Below are 13,898 nucleotides of genomic sequence, written 5' to 3'. Positions count from 1 at the left end.
TTATTACCACCTCAAGGAGCTGGTGTAAGGAGGTGGTGAAGGGCCTCATGGAACAAACCCAGGTTCCTATTCTGAAGCAGGTCTTAGATACCCTTTTAAAATTCTAGGTCCCAAAGAGAGGCTTTCCACAGAGGCCTGTGCTACCGTGTACTACATGGTTCCCAAAACACAGCTCGAGAAGACCCCTTCCAGTGTGCTTTGCGTGAAGAGTGCTTTCCCAACTCTCCAGAGGCAAATCTGGGACAGAACATAACGTTTATAGAAATGATGTGCTTCTTTCCTTTCCTGACTATCTCCTATTAAGGTTGCCTAACAAAAAGGACTCCCAACAGCAACCAGCTTAAGACAGGCTCTCCCCTGATCCCCAGAGACAAAAATGTCAGTGACAGCAATTTGACCCCCCAAGCACTGTAACCTCTTTCCGATATTTATGGACTTTGCCCTGCTTGGCTGGTGGCCCCAGAGGGCTCTGGCTTTCTCCCACATGTTCCTTTCTCACCCCTCATTGGCTTCAAATGGACAGAGGTCACTCCGGAGGTGCCACTGAGTCTCTCCGGCCACTTTTCAAGACTTTAAACCAATTTCTCATCTTATACTGGAGAAACCGCTTGCCCCTTTCAGATACTGTGTAGCTGGGGTATCCGTGTCAGTCAGCCGTCAGACCGGGTTAAATGAGTACAGAAGCCGCTAGAGGTCCCCTACACCCCAGCTGCGGAACTGGGCCTCCGGGTTGGCATTTGAGTATTAACAACCAAGCATGAGCAAAGGAGAACATAAACTCCCTCGCACTTTTTCAGACAACAGCCTCAGACCTCTGTGAGTTCTAAGCTCACCTGTGGGCCCCAGAGGCTTGCTCACTCTCCCCTAGCAATGTTTTGAGTAAAAAGGCTTGAGTCCTCTTGGGCGAGGCCGGCCACCTGTGCCTGACTTCCAGGAGCTGTAGGTCTCCTCCCGTCCGTCAGGCTGTGCTCTCTGAAGTGCTGAGGCTCAAGAGTGAAGGAAAAGTCTATCAGGCTGTTCTCTCTGAAGTGCTGAGGCTCAAAGAGTGAAGGAAAAGAAAAGGACTGGAATTCAGAAAGCATCCGTATCTGGGGGTGGGGGGGGAGGCAAGTGTTGCTTCCTGAGCCCATTTACCATTTCATGAGTCAAGAAGCGCTGTGTTGTGTTGCAAGCACTTCCTCTCCATTCATTTCTGGAGGGATTTATTAAAGGCTCACTTGTTGCAGACTTGCACTATGAGCAAGGCACGGAGGCAGAAATTCGGACGGGTGGGTCATGTATGGAAAATGGGCAGGGAGCTCGGGGACTGTAAGGCACATTACAAGTAAAGCATGCAAAACCCTAGCAAATGAATGCAGAAGTGTTAAGAAGCATAAATGGAGGAGGAAAGCAGACCCAGAGGAAGGAGCTCACTAGGCCTAATGTGAAATGCAGGCCTCCTGGCAGAGGGTACTTGGCAATAGGAATGTCCTTGGAATGGAGAAACCAAAAACGTGGTATGTATGTGCAGTGGGATAGGAGTCCGCCTTAAAGAGGAAGGGAAATACGGACTCACGCTGCCACATGGATGAGCCTCCAAACCATGTTCAGTGGAAGAAGCCGGACCCCAAAAGACACACAGATGGGGCCACTTACTGGAGATACCTCACATAGTGGACTTCATGGAGACAGAAAGTAAAATCGGGGTTCCTAGGGTCCGGGAGTGGGAGGAAAAGGGAGTTCTTTAATGGGTATGGAGTTTTGCTTCATGAAGATGAGAAAGTTCTGGAAATGGATGGTGGAAATGGTTACATGACAAAGGGAATATACTGAAGGCCACCGTACACCTGAGAATGGTAATGATGGTGAATGTCACGTTTGGTTTATTTTGCCACAATTGGAACATGCACACACACGCACACTGCTGTCAGACCCACAGTCTGAAATGCCCACAGGCTGGTGTCGAGCTCTCCCGTGCAGAAGTCAGGTGCACAGGGCCACATTCTGCCACACTGGCTGCGGCAAATAGGACAGATGTGAACCAGGACCTGAAGTCCTGACGTTTCTGTGCCTGCCCCGTGCGCCTTGTAATTTGTGATCTCCTGGAGTAGACGGTGTTCTCTGCCCACGTGTTGTCAGGGGCGGACTGGGGAAAGCGGGTCCCCTTGATTTCCTTTGAGACGGGCAGACAAGTGTCTCTGGCTCGCTGGCCAGCGGCAGATAGCTTTGATAGGAGGGACCCATGCGGCTCTGAGAAAGTCGGTCTTTGTTGCTCCCTCTGGTTGCCAAAATAAACCGGAACGCTTCATTCCAAAGAGAAAGCTGAGTGAGAAGCCTGACAGTTTTACGGGGAATAAAAGTCTCAGAGGGTGGTATATTTTAAGTACTTTTTCCTTCCAGTCATAAGTGTTGCTAAAAACAGACGCCAGCCAGTGAGGCGGTGCTGGCTTTGGGGAAACTTCTACCGGGGCTTCCGTTGCCAAGGGTGAGTTTGAGAGGAGGGATCGAGCGTCCTGGTTCCCCGGTGAACCTTTCCCGGCTTTGCCGGGCAGAGTCGGGGTTCCTCTTCCGTCCCTCGGCACTCGGCTCGTGCTTTGTGCCAGCGTTTATCTCACTGTTCGCTTGTCTACAGAGCCTCTGGAACAGGACCCAACTTTTACTGCGCTCTTTATCCAGAGCCCCTGGCAGAGTCTCGGGAATGATGCTGAAGAGAGGGAGGGAGCAGGAAGGAAGGAACGGAGGACACAAAGGCCAGGCAGATGGGCTTAGAGTGTGTCTCTAAGTCTTTGGTCTCTCCAGACCTTTGGAAAGCCCTATATTTCTTGGCCTTTATTACATGCCAGTGTCCCGAGCAAAACCCACCATCTTCACGTGACACAGTTTAACAAACTGTCTAATCAAAACGCAGAAGTCCCGCTCCTGGGCCATGACGATGCTTTGAAGCTATTGGGAGATAATTCAACGGAAGCAGACGCTAGTCCCCTGGTCACCATATTCATCCTTTTCTGTCCCCTTCTTAAATATCACCCACGGAAAATTCCAGGATGCCCCTCCCTTGGGCACATCCTGGCACGTTAGGATCTTGGTTGTCAGTGAGCTGTTAAAAAGCTGTTCGCTGTGCAGGGGATGAAGTCTCCATATTGACTGCGTGCTTTGGGCTGGGTCCCCCAGCCCCTGTCTTTGTCCTCCTTAGAGAGAAGCACCGACCCCCTCCTGACACACCTTCCCTTACTATGGGCCCCTGTAAGGCTGGGGCTGACGGGGCCTGTGGTCAAGAACCTTGGGAAGAGTGGCCGGAGGGAAGGCTGGGGGCGGGGGAGGGGACGGAATAGAACTGGAGGCTCAGGCTCCCCTTTCCTGCCTTATTTCTTCAGCGGGCTTCATTTGGTATGCAAGGAAATAAGCCAAACAGCCTGTGAAGAAAGGAAGAATGAGATAGTTTCCTAAGTTGTCTCTGCCTGAGCTGGCCGCGGGTCTGGGGCTCATTCAGCCCTTTGTCCCCCCGTTGAGTGCACTGCGTGTGTGGTGACAATGGCGTGGTGCAGTTACACTGAGGGCTAATGGTCGGAGTTCCGTCAGCCCATTCATGGAGGCCGAGGAGGGTGCAGGGCGCAGAGCCTGAGCCAGCGCGCAGAGGAAGTCGGAGGCCCGTGTAACGAGCTGGAGATCACAAACAGGGCTGTCAGGGCTCCGGGGCTGGGGGGCAGGGGCCAGGGAGGGAGCCTATCATCCTCGGAGTTGGAGGTCTGCCCGACCTCCAGCGCTGTGGAGTGCCACCTGTCCAGGCTGACAGACGAGCATTATGGCTTTCCTTTTAATCAGCTTAATTTGGGGCATCTTAACACAATGACGGGTGCTTTCGGAGGCTGCCGGAAAGCAGAGGTCCCAGAGCCACTGCACTTTGCATGCACGTAGCATCTTTTCACAGGAGGAGCTGTGGTCCCCCGCCCCCCGACAGCCCCACCCCCAGCCCCTTGGGCTACGTCTCCCTTTCTTGGAGATTCTCTGGCCTGTCGGTCTTTCCTTAGAGCTGGGAAGAAGCAGAGGGTCTCAGGGGGAAGCGGTCTGAAGCTGGAGGCTTGCCCGTTTACAGCCAGGCTTAGCCTGTAACTCAGCGTAACCGGGGAACGAGTTCCGTAACCGGGCTTCAGTTCCGTTCTCTAGCTGCACAATGTGGGCGTGTGGCTGTGTGAGCTCCCAGAGCCCTTCGGACCCCCAAGTCCCCTGACCCTGTAATTGCCTCCGTGTGGCGTCTTGTGATTCTGCCCTTTGGAAATAACTATGATTCTGCTCTACTCCAGCTTTGCCTCCTTTTCTTTTCGGGCCTTTGAACTTGTCCCCCTCTTTTCTTTCCTTCTCTCCGCTTGACTTTCCAGCACGAGCAGCCCTGCTGGGTTTGAGGCAGGGTTCCTCCTCTCTTCAGGTCACCGCTCCCCCCACCCCAGTCCCCTGCATGGTCCTGCCCTGCTGCTTGGGAGAGTGGGAGCTCCTTGGGTGGGAATGGGGGCCTGTGTGGGGTGGGCGCGTCTGGCAGCAGGTAGTAAAACCACCAACACATTTCCCTCTCCCTTCACTTTCCATCAGCTTCTAGAAAATTCTCATGCTCTTTGCAAGCCCAAGAATGGTTCATAATGGAGGTTATTAAAATACCAGGAGTGAGTTCTGTCTTAAGGAAGGTGGGGTGCTGATTTCTCTGTCTCCACCATCACAGAGTAGACAGTTTCTTCCGTTCAAGTTTCTTTATCCAGTTAGGAATGTGCGATCTACACTTGAAACTCAAGCTGATGATAGCCGAGCTGTGAAGAAGGGGACCATGAAGGAGGGTTAGGCAGAGACCCCAGAGAACCTTCCAGGAGTGAGGGACATGACTGGCCCCAGAGAGGCTTAGCTTCCTGCTCTGTCCCAGATGAATCTAGAAGAGAGCAGGGGCTGGGGTTCAGGGTCCTTCATTTCTGGGGTGACTGCTGTAGTCCTTTATCTTTTCAAGTGCGAGCTATCAGATCAAGAGCTGACCATGATCAGTCACGGTTTTGATTGGAATGAAAACAGAGCTGAGGAAAGTGTTTTATAGGAAAGCTTCCTTCATTTTGTTCAGGGAAGCTGGTACCACGTGTTCTTGGCTGGAACTTACATAAATGTGACCCTTGAGGCATCTGATCGTCAGTCCCATGGCTCTGAAAGTCCTGTAGAGGTGACTGTCCAGTGTCCCAGCCTTCCCTGTAGGATTTTTTCCAGAACTATTCTTAGAGGTTTCAGGCTGCTGGAAGGGAAGGCTGAATGCCAGAAACAGAATCGTTGGCGACTCCAGAGCGAAGACTCTTAACACGTTCCCAGATCAGGTTCTTTTGCTTTCTTGAGCTCTGGCTCATGTGAAGGACCGTCTTTCTCAGGGATGCTGATGTGGCTGATGCAGTGATAATCATGGAGTCCTGAGTTGGTTGTATTTCTGGGGTGGAAGGGGCGCTGACCCCGATAACCTTCCCATGGCACCGAAATACAGGCTCTGAGGAAGGAAAGCTGGACAGGATCCGTGGGAGGCACCAGGGTTCTTGCGGAGGAGGGTCTTCTACATGACCTTCACCTTCACGTTAGGGACTCTTCTCCAAATGGCTGTGCCATGGGAAACCCTCTCGTTAAAGAGGACTTGTGGCTGACACTTGACTGGCATTTCTTTCAGAATATCATTGTTCAGAGCTATTGTCTGTCCCTCCCTTACACACACACCGTCCCTCAATCTGGTGGGAGTCCTGCCACCCTCTGTAAAACACTTTATGCCACACCTGAAGCTAATAGAACACATGTATTAATTATACATGGGGGGGCGGGGAATAAACTCTTTTTGCCATATGCTTGGGATAGGATTTGTCCTCCCTGGAGGCAAGCATGCATTTACCGTCCCTATGGTATGGAGGGGTTCTGACCCAATCCCCCGTCCCCCTAGAAAAAAAAATAAACTTAACCTTCACCAGCTCCTGAAGGACCTCTGGAGGGAACAGACCTCCTGTCACAACTGGCCGGATTCAACTCATTATTCTCTGTGAGAAAAAAGAAAGAGGAAACTAATATTCATTTAAATTCTGTAGCCCCTCATTTCTCAGTGAGGAGTTCAGGGGAATGAGGGAGGGCGGCGAGCACCTGAGACCTGAGACGGGGCGTTTGAGGACCGTGTTAGACCCCCTAGCATGGCCTCTCAGAACACGTTGGCTCCTTCAGACGGTGATCAAATGGAGAGCAAGCTACCTATTCCGGGTTTGGAAGGAAAACCGTCTGGGCCCTATTGTCCACCTGTGATGCAGGACCTTCCCAGGGGAAGTAGAGAGTCCTTTGCCTCCAGCTGCTGTTTGCCTTGTTGGCCTACACCAGCTTTATCTTTATTTAAGATCCATTTTCTTTAGATCGGAAGGCTTTCGGGTTTTCCACTATCCTCTACTGAAATAGACGTGATGCCTTTTGCCTTCACAGCGAGTTCGTGGGGCGAGTGGGGAGTGGCCTGGGAGCCCAGCACCCCCCTGGGTGTGTAGGCTTTGGAGGAGGCCCACAGGCAAGGTTTCCAGTCAGTACTTAGGGGGTCGGACAGGGTAGAGGATGAGACCAGGACACGCCACAGAAGTATGAGAGATGTGGCCAGCCCCTGACTGCTCACTGGTTTGGAGTGGCCCAGAGATCTCTGTGGCTGGGCTCTGTTTCTCTCGCTCCACGCGCCACCCCCAGTGCCAGACCCATCGTGCCTCCTTCAGCAATCTGGAGCAAATTCTTATCCATACCTTATTTTTAAGAAATTGAAATAATTCTTTCAGGCTCCAGGAGGGGTTTGTTGTTTGTTATCACAAGAAATGGGATTCATTTATTGAATTTATCACCTTATCTATAGCTCCAGAGGTCACCTCGACCCGGTGAGTGTGTTTCGTCCTTATTCTACAAGTTGGGGAACAGATCCGAGAAGTGAAATGCCCCCGCTGCTGTGTGTAGGGTGGGTCGCAAATACGACTCTCCCTTTCTTCATTTGTCTCGCATTCTGGGTGATAGCCTGTCTCCGCCCTTCACAATCGGGCAGCTGTTGTTCCTAATTTTTTTTTTTTAAGATTTTATTTATTTATTTGACAGAGATCACAAGTAGGCAGAGAGGCAGGCGGTGGGTTGGGGTGGGGGGAAGCAGGCTCCCCGCTGAGCAGAGAGCCCTATGCGGCCCAATCCCAGGACCCTGGGATCATGACCTGAGCTGAAGGCAGAGGGTTTTAACCCACTGAGCCACCCAGGCGCCCTGTTGTTCCTAACCTTAAATTTTGTAGAAAGCTGTAGTTTGAAATGTGGCATGGACGAGATAGGAATGGAATATTTGGAGGCATGAAAACTGTGTCCCTTTACTTTAGATCTTCGGAAAATAAAGATAATGCTTTTGTGCTTGGCAAACCATAGCCTCCAGGCTACAGTGAAAATTGCACAGTGAAACAAACAAAGGGGAAGCCTAGAATAAGCTGTGGGAAGACCCCAACAGAGTCGATTTAACTTATTTTCTCTGTAGATGCCCCATGAGTGCAGAAAGGGAGCCTGGGGAGGGGGACACGTATCTGCTAAGAGTGATTTTTCTCTACCTCGAGCTGCTAAGTGCCTGCCCCCCCCCCCAGTGACACCCGAGTGTGGCACATTCCATGGCACCCCACTAACAGAAGCTTCTGCCCGGGACAAATTTATTCTGAAATTTCCCTACCAAATATAGACTAATATCAAACAATGCTGCAAATTCTTACTTCTTCCCCAATTGGACAGCTCCAACGTCCAGAGTTCTGTCCACATTCTGTGTTGCAGTGCTGTAAGAATTGAGGGCGGTAAGGAAGCAGGGAAAAGGAGGTTTTCTTTTTAAGAGCTTTTAGGCGTTTTCTGTGAGTACAGTTCAGTCCATTCCCTTCTTACCCATCCTCAGGTGCGCCACCAGCCTAGCTCTGCGGCTCTGTCTGTGGCGCTGGCCTTCGCCTTGTCTGTGTCACCTCCCACCGTCCAAAGCAGAAAGCGCCCAGTTGGCACTGTGATGACGGGGGTGCGGGGGGTATATGGTGTCTGTAAAAGGCTCAGAATCTTGGCCAGACTCTCACGTGCTTTGGTCTCAACTGGGCTTCTGCCAAAATCCCGATTCTGTTTCGATGGATCTGGAATGGGCCGGGATAAGGGTGTGCCGATGTTGCCGGCGGTGCACCCCACTCAGAGCAGTGTGGTCCCACGGCTCTGCCGGGACACATCTTTCTATCGGGAAACTGGCACATAGCGCACAAGGCTTCCGCTGTGTGTATTTTCTTCGTAAGTGCACTGCCCACCGTTGGTCTTTCTCACAGCTCTGATCTGACCTCTTCTCCTTCTAGGACTGCCTCAAAGCCTGCCAGGAGCAGATTGAGGTGGTGCTGCTCAACAGCCTGCAGCAGTTCCGTCAGGACCAGGGGGACGGGTCCAAGTCGGAGGATGAGCTGGACCAGGCCAGCACCCCTACGGACGTGCGGGATATTGACCTGTGAGGACACGGTTGGGCTGAATGGGAGAGAATCGTTCAAATCTGCTCTCTCCTCTCTGGTTGTGTTTTGTTCTTTATGTTTTAGGATAAAACTTTAAAAACAAAAACAAACAAAAAAATTCTGCCCCCACCTAGATCGTATTGAAAGATCTTTTTAGAAGTGAGAGAAAAAGGTCCTATAAAAACGGAATAACTAAAAGCATTTGGTGCCTATTTGAAGTACAACAGAAGGGAATCCCTTTGTATATGCGAACAGTTATTGTTTGATTATGTTAAAGGTAATAGTAAAATGCTTACAGGAAAACCTGCAGAGTAGCTAGAGAAAATGTATGCCTGCAAATATGGGAACAAATTAGACGAGGCTTTTTTTTTTTTTTTTCATGTTATGAACTAGCATGTACACACCCCTTGTAGGATAATTTCAAGGAACTTGCGTATGCCATTTATGGCATGATTAGATTGCAAAGCAATGAACTCAAGAAAGAATTAGAAATAAGGGACACAATGGGGAGGGAGTACAAAACAATCTCTCAACCTGATTGAACCATTTTGGATGTAGAAGCCCCTTTGCTCTTGACCACCTATTTGTTATTAAGTCTGGAGCATAGTTGACTCTAGTTACGAACTCTTGCTGTCTACAGTAGCTGCTACCTAAAAGAGATGTTTTATTTTGCCGGTTGGACACAGGTGATTGGATGCTGGGTTTCATGTGTTTTTGACATCTTGCTTCTTCTTCCAAACATGGTTCATTGCAGACACCACCATATTTTTATCAAAAGGGGCAATCTAGCTTTGGGCCAGAACCAAAACTCCTATGAGTTGGAGGCAGATGGAGACCAAGGGTGGGATCTGGAATGGAATCTTTTCTCTTAATGTATTCAAGAGGGCAATGTGACCTTGGCATCCTTTATTAAAAAACTGATTTTTTTGGTGCTGATTGGCATGTCTGGTCCACAGTTGAGCATTGTTATAAACCATTCCATTCGAAAAGCACTTTGAAACATTGTTCCCGAGCGATAGATGGGATGGTTTATGCAAGTCACGCTGAATAGACTCCTCCCTTCTTCTCCTGTGCTCCTCCCCTCCTGCCCAAGTTGGGTGACTATTCACTTCTGGTATCTAACATTCTTTGGTACACAGTTCTGGTATCCTACCGGGACTCAAGAGACACCCCTTTCCACCGACATTCCCATCACAACATTCCTCCAAAAAGCCTACAGACAAAGATCTATTACCATTTCGATGGCAAAGAAGGATCTTAATTCCCACCTACATACTTCTCCCTTGGACATGGAAAGAAAAGTTACCGCTGGTGCAGACAGACAGCTGAATATCAGAGTGTGGCATTTTGTTCCCTTTTCCATTTTTCGTTAATTTCATTGCAAAGTTGTATTCAGCGTACTTGAATTTTTTTTTTTCCTCTCCACTTCTTAGAGGCATTCAGTTAGCAAAGAGGTTGGAGCAACAACTTTTTTTTTTTTTTTTTTGCACAATTATAATTGACAGGTAATGAAGCTATTAAAATATTTGCCTTTTTAAGTTAGAAAGAAAAATCAGAACAGGGCTGCTTTGAAGAGTTATTTTATACACAGATTCTGCCTTGTTTCGTAGTATGAGGGTTGAAGATGGAGAAAAATCTAAGGGTCTCTTATTTTTCATTTTATTGTGTTCAGTTTTTTATGATTTTTTTTTTTTTGCGCTGCTAAGAAGCTAAGATCATTCATCCTTATTCACATTAACAGTACCTAGCTGTAATGTTTCACAGAGTGTGCTGCTATTTTATAAACATTTTTATAATATATTATTTTACTGCTTAAATTCCAAGTCCTGAAGTAGATGGTTGAGATAGGAGTTCTTCGTACTGGAAAAGCCCTTCCATAGTTTTTTCTTCTGGTAGCGTATGATGGTTTTTTTTCTTTGTTTTTTGTTTTGTTTTTTCCCCGTTTTGTTTTGTTTTTTGTTTTTTCCTTTTGTTTTTGTTTTTGGGTTTTTTTTTCTTCTCTCTCTCTCTTATCACATTCTTCAAAGACGGAGCATTCTTTACCTCAGGTTTACTGGACAAACTCAATAGCTACAAAAGAAAATGATTCACATTTTTGTTTTCATAATACCTCACAACTGCATAGTTTCTGCTTGGGAGCCGTTAGTGCGGGGAAAGGAGAGGTCAGTGAGGAGGCCACAAGCCCCTCTCAGGGGGAGGGTGGGATGGATTTGGCCCTTGGGTCTGACACCTGGGGACCTTTTCAGTCATGAAGGTCATTAGGCTTCCATTTTGACTCCGGTATCCTCATCATGATGGAAAAAATACAATTGAACCAAGGGATTTCCCCTCCCTTCCCCCCCCCCCCCCCCCCCGGCCAGACGTTCAGCACAAACATTTGTGCAGTGAACTAGGAAGTCATAATTTGCACTAGGTACGAGGTATCAGGAGACAGACAGAGAAGAACTCCAGCAGGCTATTTGCAGATCCTCATCTTGTGGCCCTTTCTTAAAGCAGAGCTTTCTTCCGCTTATCTCTCTTTCCCCTTCCCCAACATGGCCATCCCCAGTTTAGGATCATCTCAGAGGCTTTTCTAGGTCTGAATCTGTGGGCATATGAATCTGCCGTGCGCGGGATCGCAAGGGTGCCTCCTCCCATCTGTCTCAGACCGCAGCCGGTCAGCCCTTCTGCCAAGTGGCACTCAGTGGTCTTCAGGTTCGGAATTGTATTGAACTGGCGTGATGGGGAAAATAGGTCAGATGAGTATGGGAGTGGGAGCTGGAGGGAAGTGGAGAGGCTGCGTCTCTACAGAGATGCCATTCTGGGTGAGTCAGTCTCTCTCGAAGTATGTTTGGAAGGGTTCAGGATTTGCTGAGTTAGCACAACCCTAAAATTCTAGGGAGTTTCGGGTAGGACAGTGGGTGGTGAATTCTGAAGTTCTGGAGAGGAAAGCTGAGCAGCCAGTGTTTTGTCAAGAGCTCACTTTGCCTAGGACGCTCTTTCAGACCCTTGAGGAGTAACACGGAATGGAAGGAGGTGTGGTCCCTTAGTCCTTGGGAGTCTTGGAGCCTAAAGAAAGCAAGGTACAAAGTCACTCAACAGTGACATCTCTTAACTAAGCTCAAATAGAACCTGATGAATAAGGAAGGGAAGAGGCTTAGAGGCTCTCCCTGCAGTCTGTAACTTCCCAGTTTTCCTGGAGCTCTCGGTGCCACTGGGGCCTTCTGATCTTTTTCTCCTTCTTGTTCTTGGGGCCCGGTGTGATGGGAGGTGTGGTGTTACTGGTGGGGAAGGTGCTAGGTTGTTTGGCTTTTCTACCTACTCCCTCTGTAAACAAAAGAAGGAAGCTTGGATTTCTTAGTTAGCTGATGCCCCCTCCTTAGATCTTGGTTTCCTCGGTAGGAATTTTTGTGTGAGAGGGAGTTCAGCTCTCTCCCACGGATTTTTTTTCTCTTTCTCACCTCCCACAAATGGGGTTCCAGATATATTCTGGTCTTTCTTACTTTGTTGTCTTTCTCTGTTCTTCCTCCTCTCTGTTTTTGGTTTTTGGTTTTTTGGGTCATTGTTGTTAACTGTTTTTCTCCATCAGTGGGAGCTAAATTGTTCCCCTAAGCCTGCCAAATTTTATTCCTTCCCCTGTTTTGGCCAAATCCCAGGGGGAAAGTCCTAGTATGCCAAAAATGTATGCTAAGCATTATTCAATTCCATGCAGGTTCCTACCGGCCAAGAAGCCTACAGGTGGGAGCAGGGGACAGGTCCCTCCTTAGAATGTCTCCCCATGTTGAGAGGAGGGCACCTCAGAGGAAGGGGCTTGTCTCAGAGGAGGCTTTATTCTGGAACTGTCCCAGGACCCCACTGAAGAGCTTACCATGTCTCAACAGCCAGACCCCTTTGGTCTACGCTCTCTGTACAGGAGACTCTTGGTCTGCTGCTTTTTCCAGGCAGCCTGAGGCTGGAAGCAGCCCTCTGCCAGCAGGATGGGCTTCTCTTCAGAGGGAGGTGTGGCTTTCCTGTGGTCTGGCCTTTCCACACTGCCCCGGGGGGACCTCGAGGACAGAGGTGAAGAGCGTGAGGCGAGATTGAATGACTTGCTCACAAGAGGGCGGGGGAAGTTTCTCTCCATGGGCCACAGGGGGCAGGGCTGGGAGAAGAAAGAGACTTGCACCTTATGTCATGTAAATAATGATTTTCTAGTTCAAGAAGATAATATTGGTAGTGTGGGAATGGGAGGTAGGAACGGGGAGGAAGTCTGAGTAAGCCAGTTGGCTTCTAAGCCAAAAGGATTCCTCTTTGTTTATCTTTGAGACAGTCCAACCCTGAGAATAGCTTTAAAAGGGAAATTAGTGCTGAGACAGTAAAGTCCCCTTAAGCCGACAAATTGTAGCTACATAGAATGAGTGCAGGCTTCTATCGGTAGGGGCTCAGAGCAGTTTCGAAGAGCCACTCATGCTGTCGTCCGTTTGTACAAAATAGGGCAGGAAGATGCAGGAGGACGTTTATGACTTTCTCGAACCACGTGGCTTTTCATGACTCTGGATTCTAAAAAACCCAGAACAGTCCTTTTGGCCAGAGCTATTCTCCTACATTTGTTTGTCTCTGCTTTTAGACTTAGCTGGACTATCAGACCCGATTCTTGGCTCAGGTTTCAAGAAGCCATCAGCAAATGTACACGTGCACGCTGTCGCTGCAACATTTCTTCCTTTGCCTGCAGCCTACTTTGGGGGAAAAAGTGCCTTACTGACTGTAGCCATTACAGTATCCAATGTATTTTGACAGGTGCCTGTCCTTTAAAAAAAAAAAAAATGTTTGTTTTGTTTTGTTTTGTTTTAATTGGTTTTTGTTTCTTACTGTTGGCCAACTCTTAAGTCCCCAGCAAATCACTGGGCCATTGGATTTTTTCCATTATGTTCATTACCCTTGTACCGTGTACCTCAGATCTCTTTCTCTCTCAGTTACAGTTTCTCGTCTTGGACTTCTTTTATTATTATTATAATTTTTTTTTTTTTTTTGCTTTAAAATGAGTGTGATGCCATATTGAGTCAATGTTATTCTCTCACAATGTACTCTATAAGAGGTGTGGGTGTTTATTTGGTCGGGATGCTAGCAAGTGCTAAAGTAGCATGATCAGTATAAGCAAAAGGTTTTTAGGAAGTATGGAAAAAAATGTTTTATTGGTTATGATGGTGACATGGTATAGTCAACTGCCTTTGAAGAGGTCCTGCCTGTTCAGTGTTAAGCGATTAAAAAAAAATAATGGCCTGTTATTCTGACCAGCTTAAAGATGGATTTGCAAATGGTTTTGGATGCAATTAGGTTATGCTATTTGGACAATAAACTCACCTTGACCTAAAAATCCTCTGGCCACTTTGACTTCTTTATAGACCGGCAGCCCTCAGACTAGAACACGTCTTTCTCCTGTCGGAACTCTACTGGCAACAA

General features: G+C 48.4%; 1 protein-coding gene across 1 annotated transcript in view; it reads left to right on the top strand.

The window, feature by feature from the left end:
• CCND2 (cyclin D2) overlaps positions 1 to 13,812 on the top strand; it is a 30,475-nt gene extending 16,663 nt beyond the window's left edge. The window contains exon 5 of the mRNA XM_082737983.1: positions 8,334 to 13,812. Coding sequence (XP_082594109.1) covers positions 8,334 to 8,483 — 150 coding nt within the window. The 3' untranslated portion in view covers positions 8,484 to 13,812. The remainder of the gene's footprint in view (positions 1 to 8,333) is intronic.
• The last annotated feature ends 86 nt before the right edge of the window (positions 13,813 to 13,898 follow it).

Source organism: Mustela nivalis (genome assembly GCF_964662115.1).
Source record: "Mustela nivalis genome assembly, chromosome: 7".
Lineage (NCBI taxonomy): Eukaryota > Metazoa > Chordata > Mammalia > Carnivora > Mustelidae > Mustela > Mustela nivalis.
The sequence above is the reverse complement of the archived record's forward strand: the minus strand, read 5'-3'. Positions and strand labels throughout refer to the sequence as shown.